The 22,402-nt window shown below is 42.7% G+C and overlaps 1 protein-coding gene across 2 annotated transcripts in view; it reads left to right on the top strand.

The window, feature by feature from the left end:
* Nucleotides 1-22,069, top strand: part of LOC135549064 (KH domain-containing, RNA-binding, signal transduction-associated protein 3-like) — a 223,980-nt gene extending 201,911 nt beyond the window's left edge. The window contains exons 8-9 of one of the 2 annotated variants that reach the window (XM_064979131.1): nucleotides 17,686-17,744; nucleotides 21,136-22,069. In XM_064979131.1, coding sequence (XP_064835203.1) covers nucleotides 17,686-17,744; nucleotides 21,136-21,227 — 151 coding nt within the window. In that variant the 3' untranslated portion in view covers nucleotides 21,228-22,069. Of the gene's footprint in view, nucleotides 1-17,685; nucleotides 17,745-21,132 lie in introns of both variants that reach the window. The other variant, XM_064979130.1, reaches the window with a different exon arrangement.
* Nucleotides 22,070-22,402: the final 333 nt, after the last annotated feature.

Below are 22,402 nucleotides of genomic sequence, written 5' to 3'. Positions count from 1 at the left end.
GGTGGGTATTATTAAGCAGGTGGAAGGTCAGATAAATAGAGAGACTGGAGGAGAATCACTTTCATCTCCCTGTAGGTAAATGAGGAGAATCACTTTCATTGTGTTAGTGATAGGAGGTGATCTCCCTGTATGTAAATGAGGAGAATGACAGGTGCTGCTCTGTATTGCGACTGCTGGACGCTGGGTAGGGTCATCCAGAGGATGGACACTCACACAGGTCGGTTTGGATCAGAGTGTTATTTAATTCCTGACACCTATAAGACACAGGGGCCTCTCGCATCTTCCCTTTCCCGTCCCTTTCGCCTGAATACCGACCCTGGGCCGTCAGGCTGCTCCCAGGGGGCCGTGGTTACAGGGAGGAGGGCCGCGGTTACAGGGGTAGCTGTGACAGTGTTTTAAAGGGCAGACACATCCCCTAGGAACAGCTGTAAAACTCAATCCAAGAGACAAGCGTGGAGGTAAGAGGTAGCACAGAGCACAGGGGACTTGTAGAGATAGCAGCAAAGGGGAGAGCCATGCTGTGGTAAGAGAGTACAGAGGAGAGAACAGTAATCTATGTCCGAATGGCAAGTCTTGGTGGGTCGTCCAAATACAGTATGTGAACCGAAGTACCAATGTAGACCAGGTGTGGATCAGTTGTTTTTTATTTTTATTTCACCATTATTTAACCAGGTAGGCCAGTTACACATGGGATAAACAAACGTGCAGTCACAACACAACAGAAAAATCTATATACACTGTGTGCAAATGTAGTAAGATTAGTGAGGTAAGGCAATAAATAGGCCGTAGTGGTGAAGTAATTACAATTTAGCATTAACACTGGAATTGTATATGTGCAGATTATGATGTGCAAGTAGAGATACAGGGGTGCAAAAGAGAAGAAAAAAAATAACAATATGGGGATGAGGTAGTTGGGTGGGCTATTTACAGCTGATGCTTATAGATAATGAGGGAGATATAAGTCTCCAGCTTCAGAGACTTTTTCAATTCATTCCAGTCATTGGCAGCAGAGAACTGGAAGGAAAGGCGGCCAAAGGAGGTGTTGGCTTTGGGGATGACCAGTGAAATATACCTGCTGGGGCGCGTGCTACGGCCGGGTGTTGCTATGGTGACCAATGAGCTGAGATAAGGCGGGGCTTTACCGAGCAAAGACTTATAGATGACCTGGAGCGAGTGGGATTGGCGACGGATATCCAGCCAACGAGAGCGTACAGGTCGCAGTAGTGGGGCTTTAGGGGCTTTAGTGACAAAACGGATGGCACTGTGATAGACTACATCCTATTTTCTGAGTAGAGTGTTTCAGGCTATTAGGTAAATTACATCGCCAAAGTCAAGGACTGGTAGGATAGTCAGTTTTACGAGGGTATGTTTGGCAGCATGAGTGAAGGAGGCTTTGTTGCAAAATAGGAAGCCAATTCTAGATTTAATTTTGGATTGGAGATGCTTAATGTGATTCTGGAAGGAGAGTTTACAATCTAACCTGACACCTAGGTAATGTTAGTTGTCCACATATTCTAAGTCAGAACCATCCAGAGTAGTTATGCTAGTCAGGCAGGCGGGTGCGGACAGCGATCGTTGAAGAGCATGCAGTATTAGTATTAGGTGACGACAGTATTAGGCGCCGACAGAGATGGCCGCCTCGCTTCGCGTTCCTAGGAAACTATGCAGTTTTTTGTTTTTTTACGTGTTATTTCTTACATTTGTACCCCAGGTCATCTTAGGTTTCATTACATACAGTCGAGAAGAACTACTGAATATAAGATCAGCGTCAACTCACCATCAGTACGACCAAGAAAATGACTTTTGCGAAGCGGATCCTGTGTTCTGCCTTTCAACCAGGACAACGGAATGGATCCCAGCCGGCGACCCAAAAAAACGACTTCGTAAAAGAGGGAAACGAGGCAGGCTTCTGGTCAGACTACGGAGACGGGCACATCATGCCCCACTTCCTAGCATTCTTCTCGCCAATGTCCAATCTCTTGACAACAAGGTTGATGAAATCCGAGCAAGGGTAGCATTCCAGAGGGACATCAGAGACTGTAACGTTCTTTGCTTCACGGAAACATGGCTCACTGGAGAGACGCTCTCGGATGCGGTGCAGCCAGCGGGTTTCTCCACACATCGCGCCGACAGAAACAAACACCTTTCTGGTAAGAAGAGGGGCGGGGGCGTATGCCTTATGGCTAACGAGACGTGGTGTGATCACAGAAACATACAGGAACTCAAATCCTTCTGTTCACCTGATTTAGAATTCCTCACAATCAAATGTAGACTGCATTATCTACCAAGAGAATTCTCTTCGATTATAATCACAGCCGTATATATTCCCCCTCAATCAGACACATCGATGGCTCTGAACTAACTTTATTTGACTCTTTGCAAACTGGAATCCATACATCCTGAGGCTGCATTCATTGTTGCTGGGGATTTTAACAAGGCTAATCTGAAAACAAGACTCCCTAAAATGTATCAGCATATCGATTGCGCCACCAGGGCTGGCAAAACCTTGGATCACTGTTATTCTAACTTCTGCGACGCATATAAGGCCCTGCCCCGCCCCCCTTTCGGAAAAGCTGACCACGACTCCATTTTGCTGATCCCTGCCTACAGACAGAAACTAAAATAGAAGCTCCCACGCTGAGGTCTGTCCAACGCTGGTCCGACCAAGCTGATTCCACACTCCAAGACTGCTTCCATCACGTGGACTGGGACATGTTTCGTATTGCGTCAGGCAACAACATTGATGAATACGCTGATTCGGTGGGCGAGTTCATTAGAACGTACGTTGAAGATGTCGTTCCCATAGCAACGATTAAAACATTCCCTAACCAGAAACCGTGGATTGATGGCAGCATTCGCGTGAAACTGAAAGCGTGAACCACTGCTTTTAATCAGAGCAAGGTGACTGGTAACATGACCGAATACAAACAGTGCAGCTATTCCCTCCGTAAGGCTATCAAACAAGCTAAGCGTCAGTATAGAGACAAAGTAGAATCTCAATTCAACGGCTCAGACACAAGAGGAATGTGGCAGGGTCTACAGTCAATCATGGACTACAAGATGAAATCCAGCTCAGTCACGGACCAGGATGTCTTGCTCCCAGGCAGACTAAATAACTTTTTTGCCCGCTTTGAGGACAATACAGTGCCACTGACACGGCCTGCAACGGAAACATGCGGTCTCTCCTTCACTGCAGCCGAGGTGAGTAAAACATTTAAACGTGTTAACCCTCGCAAGGCTGCAGGCCCAGACGGCATCCCCAGCCGCGACCAGCTGGCTGGTGTGTTTACGGACATATTCAATCAATCCCTATACCAGTCTGCTGTTCCCACATGCTTCAAGAGGGCCACCATTGTTCCTGTTCCCAAGAAAGCTAAGGTAACTGAGCTAAACGACTACCGCCCCGTAGCACTCACTTCCGTCAAGGACCATATCACCTCCACCCTACCTGACACCCTAGACCCACTCCAATTTGCTTACCGCCCAAATAGGTCCACAGATGACGCAATCTCAACCACACTGCACACTGCCCTAACCCATCTGGACAAGAGGAATACCTATGTGAGAATGCTGTTCATTGACTACAGCTCGGCATTTAACACCATAGTACCCTCTAAGCTCGTCATCAAGCTCGAGACCCTGGGTCTCGACCCCGCCCTGTGCAACTGGGTACTGGACTTCCTGACGGGCCGCCCCCAGGTGGTGAGGGTAGGCAACAACATCTCCACCCCGCTGATCCTCAACACTGGGGCCCCACAAGGGTGCGTTCTGAGCCCTCACCTGTACTCCCTGTTCACCCACGACTGCGCGGCAACGCACGCCTCCAACTCAATCATCAAGTTTGTGGACGACACAACAGTGGTAGGCTTGATTACCAACAACGACGAGACGGCCTACAGGGAGGAGGTGAGGGCCCTCGGAGTGTGGTGTCAGGAAAATAACCTCACACTCAACGTCAACAAAACTAAGGAGATGATTGTGGACGTCAGGAAACAGCAGAGGGAACACCCCCCTATCCACATCGATGGAACAGTAGTGGAGAGGGTAGTAAGTTTTAAGTTCCTCGGCATACACATCACAGACAAACTAAAATGGTCCACTCACACAGACAGCATCGTGAAGAAGGCGCAGCAGTGCCTCTTCAACCTCAGGAGGCTGAAGAAATTCGGCTTGTCACCAAAAACACTCACAAACTTCTACAGACGCACAATCGAGAGCATCCTGGCGGGCTATATCACCGCCTGGTACGGCAACTGCTATGCCCACAACCGTAAGGCTATCCAGAGGGTAGTGAGGTCTGCACAACGTATCACCGGGGGCAAACTACCTGCCCTCCAGGACACCTACACCACCCGATGTTACAGGAAGGCCATAAAGATCATCAAGGACAACACCCACCCGAGCCACTGCCTGTTCACCCCGCTATCATCCAGAAGGCGAGGTCAGTACAGGTGCATCAAAGCTGGGACCGAGAGACTGAAAAACAGCTTCTATCTCAAGGCCATCAGACTGTTAAACAGCAACCACTAACATTGGGTGGCTGCTGCCAACACACTGACTCAACTGCAGCCGCTTCAATAATGGGAAAGGATGTAAAATATATCACTAGCCACTTTAAACAATGCTACCTAATATAATGTTTACATACCCTACATTATTCATCTCATATGTATACGTATATACTGTACTCTATCATCTACTGCATCCTTATGTAATACATGTATCACTAGCCACTTTAACTATGCCACTTTGTTTACATACTCATCTCATATGAATATACTGTACTCGATACCATCTACTGTATCTTGCCTATGCTGCTCTGCACCATCACTCATTCATATATTTATGTACATATTCTTTATCCCCTTACACTGTGTATAAGATATTAGTTTTGGAATTGTTAGTTAGATTACTTGTTGGTTATTACTGCATTGTCGGAACTGGAAGCACAAGCATTTCGCTACACTCACATTAACATCTGCTAACCATGTGTATGTGACAAATAAAATTTGATTTGATTTGATTTAATTTTACTAGCATTTAAGAGCAGTTGGAGGCCACGGAAGGAGTGTTGAGGAGTGTAGAATCACCAGCAGCAAGAACGACATCATTGATGTATACAGAGAAAAGAGCCGCCCGACAATTGAATGCTGTGGCACCCCATAGACACAGCCAGAGGTCCGGTCAATAGGCCCTCCGATTTGACACACTGAACTCTATCTGAGAAGTAGTTGGAGAACCAGGCAAGGCAGTCATTTGTGAAACCATGGTCGGTTTGGATCAGAGTGTTATTTCATTCCTTATTTCATTGAGTCTTCCGATAAGAATGCAGTGATTAACAGAGTCGAAAGCCTTGGCCAGGTCGATGAAAACGGCTGCACAGTACTGTCTTTTATTGATGGCGGTTATGATATCGTTTAGGACCTTGAGCGTGGCTGAGGTGCACCCATGACCAGCTCGGAAACTAGATTGCATAGCGGAGAAGATACGGTGGGATCCAAAATGGTCAGTGATCTGTTTGTTAACTTGTCTTTCGGAGACTTTAGAAAGGCAGGGCATGATGGATATAGGTGTGTAACAGTTTGGGTCTAGAGTGTCTCCCCCTTTGAAGATGGGGATGACTGCAGCAGCTTTCCAATCTTTAGGGATCTCAGACAATACGAAAGAGAGGTTGAACAGGCTAGTAATACGCGTTGCAACATATGCGGTGGATAATTTTAGAAAGAGAGGGTACAGCTTGTCTAGCCCAGCTGATTTGTAGGGGTCCAGACTTTGCAGCTCTTTCAGAACATCAGCTATCTGGATTTGGGGGAAGGAGAAATCGCGGGGTCTATTCGATCCTAATGCAGTACATCGCAGGACATTTTTGTGCTGGTCAAGGGCAGTCAAGTCAGGAGTGAACCAGGGGCTATCTCTGTTATTAGTTCTACATTATCTGAATGAGGTATGCTTATTTAAGATGGTGAGGAAGCACTTTTAAAGAACAACCGGGCATTCTCTACTGATGTGTTGAGGTCAATATCCTAGGATACCCGGGCCAGGTCGATTAGAAAGGCCTGCCCACTGAAGTATTTTAGGGAGCATTTGACAGTGATGAGGGGTGGTCGTTTGACAGCGGACCCATTATGGACGCAGGCAATGAGGCAGTGATCGCTGAGATCCTGGTTGAAGACAGCAGAGGTGTATTTGGAGGGCAAGTTGGCTAGGATGATATCTATGAGGATGCCCATGTTTACAGATTTAGGGTTGTACCTAGTGGGTTCCTTGATAATTTGTGTGAGATTGAGGGCATCTAGCTTAGATTGTAGGACGGCCGGGGTGTTAAGCATATACCAGTTCAGGTCACTTAACAGTCAGAACTCTGAAGATAGATGGGGGCAATCAATTCACATATGGTGTCCAGGACACAGCTGGGGGCTGAGGGGGGTCTATAACAAGCAGCAACAGTGAGAGACATATCTGGAAAGGTTGATTTTTAAAAGTAGAAGCTCAAACCTTTTGGGCACAGACCTGGATAGTAAAACAGAACTTTGCAGGCTATCTCTGCAGTAGACTGCAACTCCACCCCCTACGGCAGTTCTGACTTGACAGAAAATGTTGTAGTTGGGGATGGAAATTTCAGATGTATTTTTTTTAAATACTGTATATATATTTAACATTTTTAATGAACGACACAATCCGCTGCAGCCCAATGAGCTGTAACTGCTCAGGGAGTATAAACACAAACACACACATATTCACGCACACATACTGTACACACACACATACACACTGAGACAATTTAGGGGTGTGACGAAACATTTAGGAAAACCATAACAGCCGACCAGAGCAAGGCAGAAAGCATTGACACACACTGAGAAACACAACTCATATTCCCGGGTTTGGGGAGGAAGTGATTACATGTCATCAGTTACATGTAATCTGATTACAAAGAACTGTTACTGTAATCAGTTATGTAACCAGCAAAATATTGTAATCAGATTACAGATACAATACCTTCGGAAAGCATTCAGACCCCTTGACTTTCCCCACATCCCACCACGGAACAACCCCACTCCAAACTGGACCAAACAAACAAAAAATCATCCGAAAAATACACACAATACCCTATAATGACAAAGCAAAAACAGGTCTCCAGACATCCCCCGCAAATGTATTAAAAATAAGTATTCAGACACTTTGCTATGAGACTCGAAATTGAGCTCAGGTGCATCCTGTTACCATTGATCATCCTTGAGATTTTTCTACAACTTGATTCGAGTCCACCCGTGTTAAATTCAATTGATTGGATATGATTTTGAAAGACACATACAGTGCCTTGCCAAAGTATTTGGCCCCCTTGAACTTTGCGACCTTTTGCCACATTTCAGGCTTCAAACATAAAGATATAAAACTGTGTTTTTTGTGAAGAATCAACAACAAGTGGGACACAATCATGAAGTGGAACGACATTTATTGGATATTTCAAACTTTTTTAACAAATCAAAAACTGAAAAATTGGGCGTGCAAAATGATTCAGCCCCCTTAAGTTAATACTTTGTAGCGCCACCTTTTGCTGCGATTACAGCTGTAAGTCGCTTGGGGTATGTCAGTTTTGCACATCGAGAGACTGATTTTTTTTCCCATTCCTCCTTGCAAAACAGCTCGAGCTCAGTGAGGTTGGATGGAGAGCATTTGTGAACAGCAGTTTTCAGTTCTTTCCACAGATTCTCGATTGGATTCAGGTCTGGACATTGACTTGGCCATTCTAACACCTGGATATGTTTATTTTTGAACCATTCCATTGTAGATTTTGCTTTATGTTTTGGATCATTGTCTTGTTGGAAGACAAATCTCCGTCCCAGTCTCAGGTCTTTTGCAGACTCCATCAGGTTTTCTTCCAGAATGGTCCTGTATTTGGCTCCATCCATCTTCCCATCAATTTTAACCATCTTCCCTGTCCCTGCTGAAGAAAAGCAGGCCCAAACCATGATGCTGCCACCACCATGTTTGACAGTGGGGATGGTGTGGTCAGGGTGATGAGCTGTGTAGCTTTTACGCCAAACATAATGTTTTGCATTGTTGTCAAAAAGTTCCATTTCGGTTTCACCTGACCAGAGCACCTTCTTCCACATGTTTGGTGTGTCTCCCAGGTGGCTTGTGGCAAACTTTAAACAACACCTTTTATGGATATCTTTAAGAAATGGCTTTCTTCTTGCCACTCTTCCATAAAGGCCAGATTTGTGCAATATACGACTGATTGTTGTCCTATGGACAGAGTCTCCCACCTCAGCTGTAGATCTCTGCAGTTCATCCAGAGTGATCATGGGCCTCTTGGCTGCATCTCTGATCAGTCTTCTCCTTGTATGAGCTGAAAGTTTAGAGGGACGGCCAGGTCTTGGTAGATTTGTAGTGGTCTGATACTCCTTCCATTTCAATATTATCGCTTGCACAGTGCTCCTTGGGATGTTTAAAGCTTGGAAAATCTTTTTGTATCCAAATCCGGCTTTAAACTTCTTCACAACAGTATCTCGGACCTGCCTGGTGTGTTCCTTGTTCTTCATGATGCTCTCTGCGCTTTTAACGGACCTCTGAGACTATCACAGTGCAGGTGCATTTATACGGAGACTTGATTACACACAGGTGGATTGTATTTATCATCATTAGTCATTTAGGTCAACATTGGATCATTCAGAGATCCTCACTGAACTTCTGGAGAGAGTTTGCTGCACTGAAAGTAAAGGGGCTGAATAATTTTGCACGCCCAATTTTTCAGTTTTTGATTTGTTAAAAAAGTTTGAACTATCCAATAAATGTCGTTCCACTTCATGATTGTGTCCCACTTGTTGTTGATTCTTCACAAAAAAATACAGTTTTCTATCTTTATGTTTGAAGCCTGAAATGTGGCAAAAGGTCGCAAAGTTTAAGGAGGCCGAATACTTTCGCAAGGCACTGTACCTATCTATATAAGGTCCCATATATGACAGTGCATGTCAGAGCAAAAACCAAGCCATGAGGTCGAAGGAAATGTCTGTAGAGCTCTGAGAAAGGTTTGCGTCGAGGTACAGATCTGGGGAAGGGTACCAAAAAAATTCTGCAGCATTGAAGATCCCCAAGAACCTCCATCATTCTTAAATGGAAGAAGTTTGGAACCACCAAGACAAACTGAGCGATCAGTGGAGAAGCGCCTTGGTCAGGGAGGTGACCAAGAACCCAATGGTCACTCTGACAGAGCTCTAGAGTTCCTCTTTGGAGATGGGAGAACCTTCCAGAAGGACAACTATTTCTGCAACACTCCACCAGGCCTTTATGGTGGAGTGGCCAGGCGGAAGCCACGCCTCAGTAAAAGGCACATGACAGCCGAGCCCGGACTTGAACCCGATTGAACATCTCTGGAGAGATAGTAGTAGTTGTGTTCCAACGCTCCCCATCCAACTTCACCGAGCTTGAGAGGATCTGCAGAGAAGAATGGGAGAAATTCCCCAAATGAGAGCTAAGACAACAACGGGTAAATGGTGATGAATGGGCAGAGAGGATCTGTTAGGCACACACAGGACCTGAGTTCGAGGTACAGTGCCTCTTGAAACTCCCCATCCCGGATCCGGGATCGTGACTAAAGCCTCAGGCTCATTAGCATAACGCAACGTTAACGATTTCTGAAAATCGCAAATAAAATGAAAATAATGCGCCTACTCTCAAGCTTAGCCTTTTCTTAACAACACTGTCATCTCAGATTTTCAAAATATGCTTTTGAACCATAGCAATTCACTAATTTGTGTAAGAGTATGCTAAGCTAGCTTAGCATTTTGAGTAGCATTTAGCACGCAACATTTTCACAAAAACCAGATAACCAAATAAATAAAATCATTTACCTTTGAAGAGCTTCGGATGTTTTCAATGAGGAGACTCTCAGTTACATAGCAAATGTGCAGTTTTTCAAAAAAATATTATTTGTGTAGGACAAATCGCTCCGTTTTGTTCACGTTTGGCTATGAAAAAAACCTGTATACAGTTATAGCCTGAAGCTCATTAGCATAATGTAACGTTAACGATTTCTGAAAATCGCAAATAAAATTAAAATAATGCGCCTACTCTCAAGCTTAGCCTTTTCTTAACAACACTGTCATCTCAGATTTTCAAAATATGCTTTTGAACCATAGCAATTCACTAATTTGTGTAAGAGTATGCTAAGCTAGCTTAGCATTTTGAGTAGCATTTAGCACGCAACATTTTCACAAAAACCAGATAACCAAATAAATAAAATCATTTACCTTTGAAGAGCTTCGGATGTTTTCAATGAGGAGACTCTCAGTTACATACCAAATGTGCAGTTTTTCCTGAAAGCGACTTTGTGTAGGAGAAATCGCTCCGTTTTGTACATCACATTTGGCTACCGAAACGAACCGAAAATTCAGTCACCTACAACATCAAACTTTTTCCGAATTAACTCCATAATATCGACCGAAACATGGCAAACGTTGTTTGGAATCAATCCTCAAGGTGTTTTTTCACATATCTCTTCATTGATATATCGTTCGTGGAAGCCTGCATTCTTCTCTGAATTCTGTGGAAAAATACTTGCAGCTGACTTGCGCACCAATTTCGGCGCAGGACACCGGGCGGACACCTGGTAAATGTGGTCTCTTATGGTCAATCTTCCAATGATATGCCTACAAATACGTCACAATGCTGCAGACACCTTGGGGAAACGACAGAAAGGGCTGACTCACTCCTCTCGCATTCACAGCCATATAAGGAGACAATGGAAAACTGAGCCTCAAAAATCCTGCTCATTTCCTGGATGCCGTTTCATCTTGGTTTTGCCTGTAGCTCACGTTCTAGGGCACGCACAGAAAATATCTTTGCAGTTCTGGAAACGTCAGAGTGTTTTCTTTCCAAAGCTACCAATTATATGCATAGTCGAGCATCTTTTTGTGACAAAATATTGCGCTTAAAACGGGCACGTCTTTTTATCCAAAAATGATATAGCGCCCCCAGAGTTTCAACAGGTTAATGAACAGTCCAGCAGGCATCAGCTGTGTAGCCGAGTGATCATAGCGTCCAATGAGCAGCAATAGGTGAGTCAGGGAGCCGTTCGGTAGTCGCTACTACGCTAGCCAAGTGGGAGACACAGAGGTCAGAAAGCTAGCGGGCCGGGGATAGCAGATGGGTCTTCAGCGACATCGCAACAGAATTGCCTGTTGAAACCAGATCGGACGATTATGTCGGCAGACCAGTCATGAAGTATCGGCGGGGCTCCGTGTCGACAATAAAGGGGTCTTGTAGCCCAAGAATTAGCTGGTATACTCCATTGGTTGGCTGGGAGATGGGTTTAGCTTGAGGCAAGCTCAAGGTTTACTTTGGGACAGAGGCGTTAGCCAACAATAGCCACTAGGTTGCAGAGCTTGCGGCAGGTATCCGGTGATGTGGTAGAGAAAGGCAGTCTGATATGCTGAGTTGATATCGCGCTGTGCAGACTGGTAGGTAATTATCTGAGCTCAAGTTGGCTGGTGACCGAGCTAACGGTGAAGACTGCTAGCATTGGCTAACAATGACTAGTAGCTAGTAACTAGTTTGCTGGCAAGCTCGCGATGGAGGTTCCAGTTATAAGGTATAAAAAATAGCAGATCCGTACCACATTAATTGATGCGGGTTGCAGGAAAGTTTATTTAGTTTGTAGATGGAATGTGAGATTAAAATATATACGAAAAAATGAAAAACAGACTATTTACAGACCATTAAAACGGGACAAGACAAACACACGCCATCTTGGATATAGTTGTGTAAAGTACCTGAGTGGTGCAGCGGTCTAGGGCACTGCATCTTAGTGCAAGAGTCAACACTACAGTCCCTGGTTCAAATTCAGGCTGAATCACATCCGGCTGTGATTGGGACTCCCATAGGGCGGCGCACAATTGGCCCAGCATTGTCTGTTTTTGGCCGGGGTAGACCGCCATTGTAAATAAGAATTTGTTCTTAACTGACTTGCCCAGTTAAATAGTGGGTAAAGAAATCAAGTAGTTATACTATTACAAGTTCTTGGCATGATTAGGCCTAGGAATTACGTGACATGTTGGTATTTTCCCTAGTATTTCAGGCTTGGCACACATTTGCAGTACATTAGTTCAACAGAGTAAATTAGTTCAGCAGAATTGTATTGATTTCTATCTAAGAACCATAGGTCATGCAGTTCTCAGATGGGTACTTTGTACAATTACTTTACCTGCATATTTTATCATTTCAATATAGTTCTAATTTAGTTCTCAGCAGTATGTAATGTTTTGTTTTTGACAAGCAAGTTCTGTCTTTGGCCCTAATTTGCTTCAGCGCTAGAGATATTTTAGTCTTGTCAGGCTAATTTGCTTCAACGCTAGAGATATTTTAGTCTTTTCAGGCTAATTTGCTTCAACGCTAGAGATATTTTAGTCCTGTCAGGCTGATTTGCTTCAACGCTAGAGGTATTTCAGTCTTATCAGGCTAATTTTCTTCAACGCTAGAGGTATTTTAGTCTTGTCAGGCTAATTTGCTTCAACGCTAGAGATATTTTTTCTAGTCAGGCTAATTTGCTTCAACGCTAGAGATATTTTAGTCTTGTCAGGCTAATTTGCTTCAGCGCTAGAGATATTTTAGTCTTGTTAGGCTAATTTGCTTCAACGCTAGAGATATTTTAGTCTTGTCAGGCTAATTTGCTTCAACGCTAGAGGTATTTTAGTCTTGTCAGGCTAATTTTCTTCAATGCTAGAGATATTTTAGTCTTGTCAGGCTAATTTGCTTCAACGCTAGATATATTTTAGTTTTGTCAGGCTAATTTGCTTCAACGCTAGAGATATTTTAGTTTTGTCAGGCTAATTTGCTTCAACTCTGGAGATATTTTAGTCTTGTAAGGCCAAACAAGTGTTTTGTTTTGTTGCTGCCTCAGGTGCTGTCTTGGGAGATTCCAGAAGTTCTCATTATGATATCAGTTTATTGCACAGCCGAGAACATGATGAAGAACTGAGGGTGAATCCCAAATGGAAACCTATTCTCTATATAATGCACTTATTTTGACCAGAGCCCTATGCACCCTAGTCAAAAGTAATACACTATTGAGTGTCACAGGGTGTCATATAGCATGCCAGTTGGGATGCGACCTCAGTCTACATGCTTGGGCTGCATTAACATTGCAGTCACCTCCCCATCCGTTCACCAAGACAATCTGAATCTGAGGTGACTTCAAATGCAGTAGGCCTGACTGCTGAACATTGATTGACCATCGATAAGTTGATTACCATGGGGGGGTCAAATTCAGACAAAGCAGATGATTATAGTCACACATTATGTAAATCCATGACGTTTACCATTCAGTCCGTCTTTGTAACAGCGCAGCAAGGGTCCAACAGTGCAGATTGCCTTCGCAATCAGCTGCTGAGACAAGCAATCAACAGCATTTTCCTGAGGGAGTTTTCAATTTCAATTACACCCACCTCTTTTTGGATAATATACAGGACACATTCTCCCAAGTCCAGTTCCTTTTGTGTTATATTTGATCTATTTTTGTCTTTTTTGGTAATTTTGCTGTATTTTCCAGAGCCTTAATCCATGAAATACAAAATACATACTGTACCCACTCTAAAATATGTCCATATTTTTATGTATATAACTAGGCAAGTCAGTTAAGGACAAATTCTTATTTATAATGATGGCCAACCAGGGAACAGTGGGTTAATTGCCTAATTCAGAGGAAGAACAACAGATTTATACCTTGTCAGCTCGGGGATTTATCCAGCAACCTTTCGGGTATTGGCTGAATGCTCTAACCACGAGGCTACCTGCCACCCCAATAGGAATTAAGTTATCTTGCTATCAAAATGCCCCTTATATTTGCATGAAATGTATGAGGAAACCCTGTTGAATATGCTGTTGAATGGTCTTCCTCTTGCTTTGGAAAACCTATGAAATATTTAGTGCCTTCTCTCCTCTGGATATGACTGCTGATTATAGATTGTTCTTCTCAGTACCTCTGGATCCTCTCTAAATGTCCTAGCATATCTCTGCAGGTCTATCACAGAGCAACAGAAGAGTAATGGCTGTGTAAGAAAGCAAAGTCCACCAGAGACGTGTACTACATCATTCAGATGTAACACCACCATCTGTTTAGTGGCGGCGCAAACGGCAAAATCACTCCTTAAGATCAGCCATTTATAGACATATCTGTAAAACTGAGAGCCAGGCAGTAGGTATACCTGTGGATGAGCAGGTCTGGAGTCAGAGTCCCTCATTCCTGATCACGAGACAGGGTTAGCTAATGGGCGCTATGGGTGTTCATTTATCAAGGTCAAGGCCAGCCAGCACTTTAAGACAGATTGCTCTGGGTTTCTCCTTGCTCTGCTCTATCATTAGCTGTTAAGGAATGTTTACAGAGTTTGTTTGTGATTAAAACAACATAAAAAATGAATTCAGTCGGGATTGTTTCAGTCCCTGACTCGTTCCCAGCATCGTGTTTACTCCATTAGTGACTATTTATAAAGTGTTGATGGATGGTTTCTAATACGTGTGATTTAGCAATCTCTTTTATCCAAAGCAAATTACAGTCATGCGCGCATACATTTTATGTATGGGTGGTCCCAGGAATTGAAACCACTATGCTACCGTTCTACCAACTGAGCTACAAAGGGCCACTATAAAAGTGCTATGAGGCATTTGACTGTGCCATTTGGGATGCAGCCTGTATTTTACTTGAAGGGCGTATGAGCAGTTAGTTTCACCTGGATCGTTGCCCTTCAGGACATACCTGAGGCCTGAGGACTCACTGACCAGACCAGGGTAGTAGAGGAGAAAAGGTGTGAGGATATTGACAAAATGTCATCCCAGAAATTAGAAGTGCCTAACAGCTTTGGGAGTCCTCTTCTTGTCGTTTTAAAGGGGGAAAGCTTTAACTTGGCAGCTCTCTGAGGACCTAACTGCCCTTATTGGTCCTCGTAGGCTTTAGCTTTACACCAACAGGAAGGATGAGACGCTTGTTTAGCCCCTCAGCTTCCCAGGGCGCTTTAGCAGAACGGTTTGTAGTTGAGTGTGTATTCAGAGGGGTTCCGCTCTGGGAAGAATACACCCCAGTGTTGAGACATGGTGTGAAATCAAATTACCACAAACCCTGTCAGGTGTTTCACAGTGTACAAGACACGGAAAGAGAGAACATGCATTCATTTGTTGCATCTCTTTCTCTCTCTTGCTCTCTCTCTCCTTCTCCCTCTCCCTCTCCTTTTCTGTCTCTCTGTTACTCTCTCTATATATATATTTCTCACACTCACTCTCTCTCTTGCTCTCTCTCTCCCTCTATCTATCTCTCTCACACTCTCTCTCTTTCTCTGGTTTTCTCTCTAAAGCCATGATGAGTGGTGTCAGGTATATATTAACAGCTGGACACCAGTGAAAGTCTCACAGTGGTACCTCTGCTATGAGGGTTGATTGGAAAACATCACACTCTGAATAACAACGTCTGGCTTCTCTTTGTGGACACAGAGCATAAATAATCACTCACATCTTAGCAGGGATCCAGTTTGGATAAGAGGAAAAAGGCTGCCTTTGTTTCTGCTGTTATTGTTCACTGGTTGAGTCATGAGCTGTGTGAGCAATGCAATCTTCATGCCAAGTCAATGATCTCCCCGGGAAAGAAACCCAACATGAATGCCTTCATGAAACAAACCCAACATGAATGCCTTCTCTGGACAATGTCTCAAGCAGACGTTTATAGATCCACAACAATGGACATTTTTCCCCCTCTGTCCCCTTACATGATTTTCAATTGTTCATGTCAGCTTGTGTCTTTAAGTCACCCCCCCCTCACCTCCGGCACTAAGCCAAAGAGAGGAGAGGAGAAGTGACCCTGTCATAGACCTATTGTACTGTAGTAACACTAATATATATTTTGTACACAATAAAGAAAATAAATTTAATCTAAATATTGCTCCCAGCATTGATCAAACTTATATTCTTGATCTGACTGAGTTCGCCTGCATCTTTGCGAACAAGTGGAATCATGAACAGGGGTTTGTTCGTTATGTTCCACTGCGTTCCCCATATCTGCCTCCCGGATTTGCCTTTTTAGCAGCACATTCTCCACTCTCTCTGCCCTCTCTCGGCACTGGCCGAGGAAGTCGGCTCAAGTAGGCTAGCTGGCGGCAGAGACTTATGGAGGGCTCTGGCTAATATTACTTAGCCAGCTAGAGGGATGGAGTAAGAAGCTACCGTTATGCGGAGCCTACCTCAGCAAGAGCAAAAAATAGGCTACTAAGTTCTCATAATAACTTTCCCATCAACCAAGTAAGGAACAAAAAAAAGAAGATATGTTTCAATATGAACATCTCCTATCTTCCATATAGAACTACATTAAAATGCGATCATAATGCAAATCATACAGTTCATACATATTGGTGGTTGTTTGTTCTTATCTCCATAACCAACTGGAGTTGATAGCTTACCCATTACCTACTTTTTTTACCACTACAGTTTTTTTAACCTTATTTTAACTAGGCAAGTCAGATATGAACAAATTCTTATTTACAATGACGGCCTAGGAACAGTGGGCTAACTGCCTTGTTCTGGGGCAGAACAACAGATTTTTGCCTTGTCAGCTCGGGGATTCGAACTAGCAACTTTTCGGTTACTGGCTGGCCCAACACTCTAACAACTCGGCTACCTGCCGCCCCGAATACATCACTGATATTAATACAGAATTGTAAGTAATATTCTAATAATTAATGTGAATGTGATAATACGATCATCTGTGTGCGCCATTGATGTCCTTTTGTGCAGAGTTTGATTAGTAACGCCTAGGAATACAAAGAGATGAGATATCTATGTTACGAGTTGATGATATGCAATTCATCATTACAACTGACTGAACAGATGCTACGTGTCAGTGTGAATCAGTTCTCATATGTCGCCTCTTTCAGGGGTATAGCATTACAATTGTATAGCTAAGAGGCTGTGTGTTTATAGATCGACTGAGGTAGATGAACCTACAGCAGCTAAGGTGATAATGGCTGGGGCCATTTTTTGCTTGGTTCTGCTGTTCTCCATTATCAGCCAAGGTGATAATGGCTGGAGGTGGGAAGGGGGGGGGGGGACTCAGCTGTGATGGGCCGCCAGTGTCGGCTCTATGGCAGCTTTATGATGAATTACTTTTCTGGGTCTGAATGATAGGTCTGATACTGAATGATGCCAGCACACGATTGTTCTGTCAGCAAGTCAACGGGCACCACTGAGAAATAAATAAAGAATAGCAAAGAAATGAACCACAATTCAGGACAGCCGTTTTATTTTTCATTACAGGTGCCATCTCTCATATACAGTATATCTCCATATCCTCTATTATGGGACAGGATATGGGGGGATGGACACAGTCATCCTCTAAGAGAGGGAAGGCATAGTTATGAAAGAAACATTCAAAATGATCCTTTTGCGTACGTTTGTAATGCCATGTAGAGTATATCTTTATGATTACATACAGCGGAACGGTACATCAATTCTGCTCATCATTTTCTCACGTTGACATTACTTCACTTTCCCGAACAGTTCATGTCATTCACATTCCAGGTAATGATTTGATGGCTGTGTGTTTTAGAAACCGCAACCTCTATTGTTCTCTATTAAGAAAAGGCCCAGGCGTGTCATTTTATTGTTAAAAAGCGATTCTGATGCATATCTCATCTTTCTTTCCTTGCACAGCTCAGACGATTATTATGAGTACGGACACGATAATGGTGAGGAATCATACGAGTCATACGGTGAGTTACTAACTCCTTTATTAACATATAAAATGTTGTTGAAATGAATACTGTCTTGTTCAATGTGGTTCTTTGTTCGTCAGCAATTTGAATGCTGTTAATTCTTAAAAGGGGGGTTCTTAGCTGACATCTGGAATTGTTTAAAGATGGTCACATTATGGCTCATTTAGCTATTTGATTTTGAAATTTTGGACCCCTTTAAGTATAAAAAAAAATTAAGAAGGAAAGTATTTGATAAAATATTGAATTTGGCCTTTACTACTGTAACGACCCTGGGTTTATAAGAAAGGAGGGAGTAGTGTAACGACCCTGGGTTTATAAGCGCGGAAATCGACTCTGTTGCACGAGCATGCTTTTGTGGCACAGTCGATAGCGCACCGGACCTCAGGCTCGAAGGTCGAGGGTTCGAAACCTGCACCCTGCTGTTTCATTACACTACCATAACCCAGAGAAACACACTGAATAACATGTTGTAAATGCACTGAATAACACATGGTACGTGTTAATGAAGTGAAGTGTTTGTCCTATTGCTAGGAGATATAAGAAAGCTCAGGAGATATATATATATTATTATTATTACACATATTTAACCTCTTTTTGGGTAGGCACAAAACTATCTTCATCTTCCATAATATTTTTTTAACCGGTGCCTGTTACCTTCAGACGAGTCCCGTGACACTTGTGGGGGTCATAAATCAAAATGTAGAACACCATTGTGTTTCTGAGAATCTCCCCTTTTCCACAGTTGGTTCACATTAGTTTGTAGCCCAAACGGTTCGGACGCTACAAACAGAAGTTGGCACATAGACTGTATCTTCTTCAGACAAGTCTCCTGACACTTGTGGGGGTTGTAGAGCGAAATACCATTGTGCTCGTGAGAGTCTAGCCTTTCCATAGAGCAGTCAAAATAGGTAGGTAAAACAGTTCGGAAACGACTGATGTTTTTGTGAGAAGACCTGTGTTCCGGATGTTTCATGGACAAACACAGCTCTGCCACCTTTCACTGCAGATGTGGATCTGCTATATCAGCAGATGCGGTAGATTGAGACGGATATCTTTAGTTTAAACTGACGGATTTTGAAGGGGATTTTTTTATTATGTTATGTAGATTGACGCTCCGGTGCGTCAGTTGACTCTAAGGGTTTTCGAACCAACATGCAATGTCATTTCCCTGAGTAGGCGCCACATACATTTTTGGGACAGATTTGATGTAGACGAATCATTAGTATTATTCAGGGTGCCAGGTGATGGGATAACATGAGGCATGTTCTTTGTCAATATAATGGTAAAATAATTGCTGAATGATTATTCTGTTTCACAACTGAATTAGACCTCTTTTACGCAACTCCATATGGACAGTGCTCATTTTTTTGACAATGTCAAATACAATTCTGTCATTATAAAGGTTGGGGGATGTCTGATAAAGACACAGTAATTCTATAAAGCGGGGCATGGCTACGTCTACACAATGCCTCGACTGTATTCGTACATAAACCATGAGTGATAGAGTAACTGATATGCCTTGACGTCTGCTTTTCTAATGTAGCTTTAACCATAGTTTTATTTTCTGGTGTAATGACTTGAGCACTGTTTGGTTCCTGTTTCAGTCACTGCGCCGCTAATGTCACCTCATTACCCAGGTCTCCTCTTGCTTTGGCAGATGTCAACTCTTACAGCACTTCACAGTAAATGTATGCAGTTGTCACCAGACTGAGACACTATTTGTAACATGAAGGACTTACAGTATATGTTCTTTGATCCATGATAACTTAGTAATTGACCATAACATAGTGCAGGTAGCCTAGGAGCCTGTAAGAGCTTTGGGCTTGTAACTGAAGGTCACTGGTTCGAATCCCTGATCTGACTAGGTGAAACATCTGTCGATGTGCCTTTGAGCAAGGCACTTAACGTTCATTGCTCAAATCAAATTTATTTATATAGCCCTTCGTACATCAGCTGATATCTCAAAGTGCTGTACAGAAACCCAGCCTAAAACCCCAAACAGCAAGCAATGCAGGTGTAGAAGCACGGTGGTTAGGAAAAACTCCCTAGAAAGCCAAAACCTAGGAAGAAACCAAGAGAGGAACCAGGCTATTGCTCCTGGGTCACTGTCAATGATGGCTGATCCCTGGCTGTGAGGCCGTCTCAGGGGAAGTGGGATATGCAAATCAACATGTGTATAATGCACACATTAGTATAATACACACTACAAATGTAAATTAACACCTAATTGTTGTTATTTTAACTGAAAGAAGAGCTTATTCATATTCCTATTTGCAATACAGATTAACACACAGGAATAATGTGGCAAGAAAGTTTCTGGTGTAAACTGTGGTGTAAAGTTTCTGGTGTAAACTCTGGTGTAAAGTTTCTGGTGTAAACTCTGGTGTAAAGTTTCTGGTGTAAATTCTGGTGTAAAGTGTCTGGTGTAAAGTTTCTGGTGTAAACTCTGGTGTAAAGTTTCTGGTGTAAACTCTGGTGTAAAGTTTCTGGTGTAAACTGTGTAAAGAACTAACCTCCAAAGCACACACACAGACACACACAGACACACACAGCGGGTAACAGCTCCACACTAAATGCTTTCTAACAGGTCAAAATAAAGAGGTGTTTGACAGTTCAAAGGAAGGGGCTGTTTAAATGATAAACAGAGTTGATGGTACATAGCTGATCTCTAAACACAAGGTTACCTTGGTCACTGTCTCTCTAAAGTGAGTGCCAGAGAAACGGTGACAGGTTTAATTAGAAACCATTGGTTATGGGCTGCCAGCAGAGACCATGTCAGGGAAAAAACTGTTCTTTGTGAGCCTCTGCTCTGCTCCGGGGATGAGACTCTGCTGGCTAGAGATCACACAAAGGCTGCCATCGATGCAGCAGGCACTTGGCACATAGACAGCAGAGGGCCTGAATGAGGTCTGATTTGGGCTAATGGTTATTGTGCCCTTTTGCTAGGATCCACTACACTGGCTCTTTTCAAGTAGCTATTTGATCTTCTGTTTCAATTATCTAAATGCATCCTTCTAGGTGAATGACAAGCTTCTTGGTGGATTTTTTTGTTTGAACTACAGAGGCTGTGGGAGTCTTCTGTTGTTCCAGTTGGATAAGCCATATCAACATCAGACTCTCAAAGGATTTTGTGACCAGAAAGTCCATGATGCTTGATATGTGTTCACTGATGAAGACAGAACCTTGACATAATTTAACTATTTTTGACTGGATTGATACCTGATTGAAGTATGATAGCTGAATGCTTACCTCAGTTCCAGGCTAAGGAAAATATAAAACCATTTTGTCCAGTAACCTTTGACGTCAGGGTAAAAATGAGATAAACATCTGAGTTACACAAAAGTGTGTGTGTAGAAGTGTTTCTTACTGTTGTTTCCCTATAAAGCAGGTCAGGAGGAGTGGACAACTAATCGCGGCAAGGTGCCAGCTGCACGGACGACCAAGGGAGTGTACAGAGAGACGCCCTACTCCAGATATTGAACTGATTATGCAACAACCTGCACAATCCCTCACGGACGTGTCATCAAGTAATGGATTTTATACGGACGCTCCCTTTTTAGAATAAAAACACTCAATCGTAAATGTGGGTTTTAAAAACAGAAAAAACCTGGTATCATATCAAGACTGTTTTCACCAGAATAATGTGTATATTTTAGTCCATCTACCCGCTCCTAAACAAGTAGATATCTCAATACTATGGACCTGGTTATAGAGGGATTGGTCACTTTAATATGTTAGTGATTTAGTTGTAGAGAGGTGAAGTATTGTAGATATTTTTTCCTGGGGGTGATTGGTCAATTGTGTCCCTTGTAAATGAAACCTTTCCAATCAGAAAACAGAACCATCCTGAAATGCATATTGTTGTTTGATCTCCTTTTGTAAATGATAGTTCTCTAGTGTTAAAGGGCTTATACAAGCATGGTGTGGAATCATTGTGGATAGTGTCAGCTGTTTTATTCCTATCTTAAAACGTGTGTAAACGTGTGTGTTTCTGTTTAATTCCCCCCTTTAATCAATCTACATTCACAGGCCATACTCTTCTTTTTTTTGTGTGTGTAAAAAAAAAAGAAAAAAAAAAGAATCAAGAGCTACAAAACATTTTATGTAAAGCTCTTAATAATTAATTCCAATCTATTATTTTTTTAGGGGTTTAAAAACCTGAAATGCTTTCAGACAATGTAATAATCCGTTTCTTGAGACGTTAAACCATGTAGAATTGGTCTGGGAGCAGAAATAATGTATTAGCATATCAACCTTCTCTGCTTATGTAGGCCCTTTACATTTTTCTTCTTGGTTGATGCTCAATAAACTTTTTGAAAGAAGTAAGTTTGTGTTCAAGAGCCTAATTCTGTATTTACATAGCTAAATAGAAAAACACTATAATCTAAACTAACAAAACTAACATTGGAAAGAATGATGCTGATGATAATATTGAAGTGCTCACTCTAATACAGGTTTTTATGTACCGTAATGAATGTCTAGACTCCTGAGCGAGACCATGTTGATCAAGAATTAGCGTCTGAATAATATCATAACATGTCAAACCGCATAAAAGTTAACATTATTTGTATGAAAAATCTTAAAACTGAATGCCAGCAACAAAAACAACACAATTTTGTAAGAACTGTATTTGTATTTTACAATTCAGGTAATGT

The sequence above is a fragment of the Oncorhynchus masou genome, chromosome 12 (genome assembly GCF_036934945.1).
Source record: "Oncorhynchus masou masou isolate Uvic2021 chromosome 12, UVic_Omas_1.1, whole genome shotgun sequence".
Classification (NCBI taxonomy): domain Eukaryota; kingdom Metazoa; phylum Chordata; class Actinopteri; order Salmoniformes; family Salmonidae; genus Oncorhynchus; species Oncorhynchus masou.
This window is presented reverse-complemented; position numbering and strand designations above follow the sequence as displayed.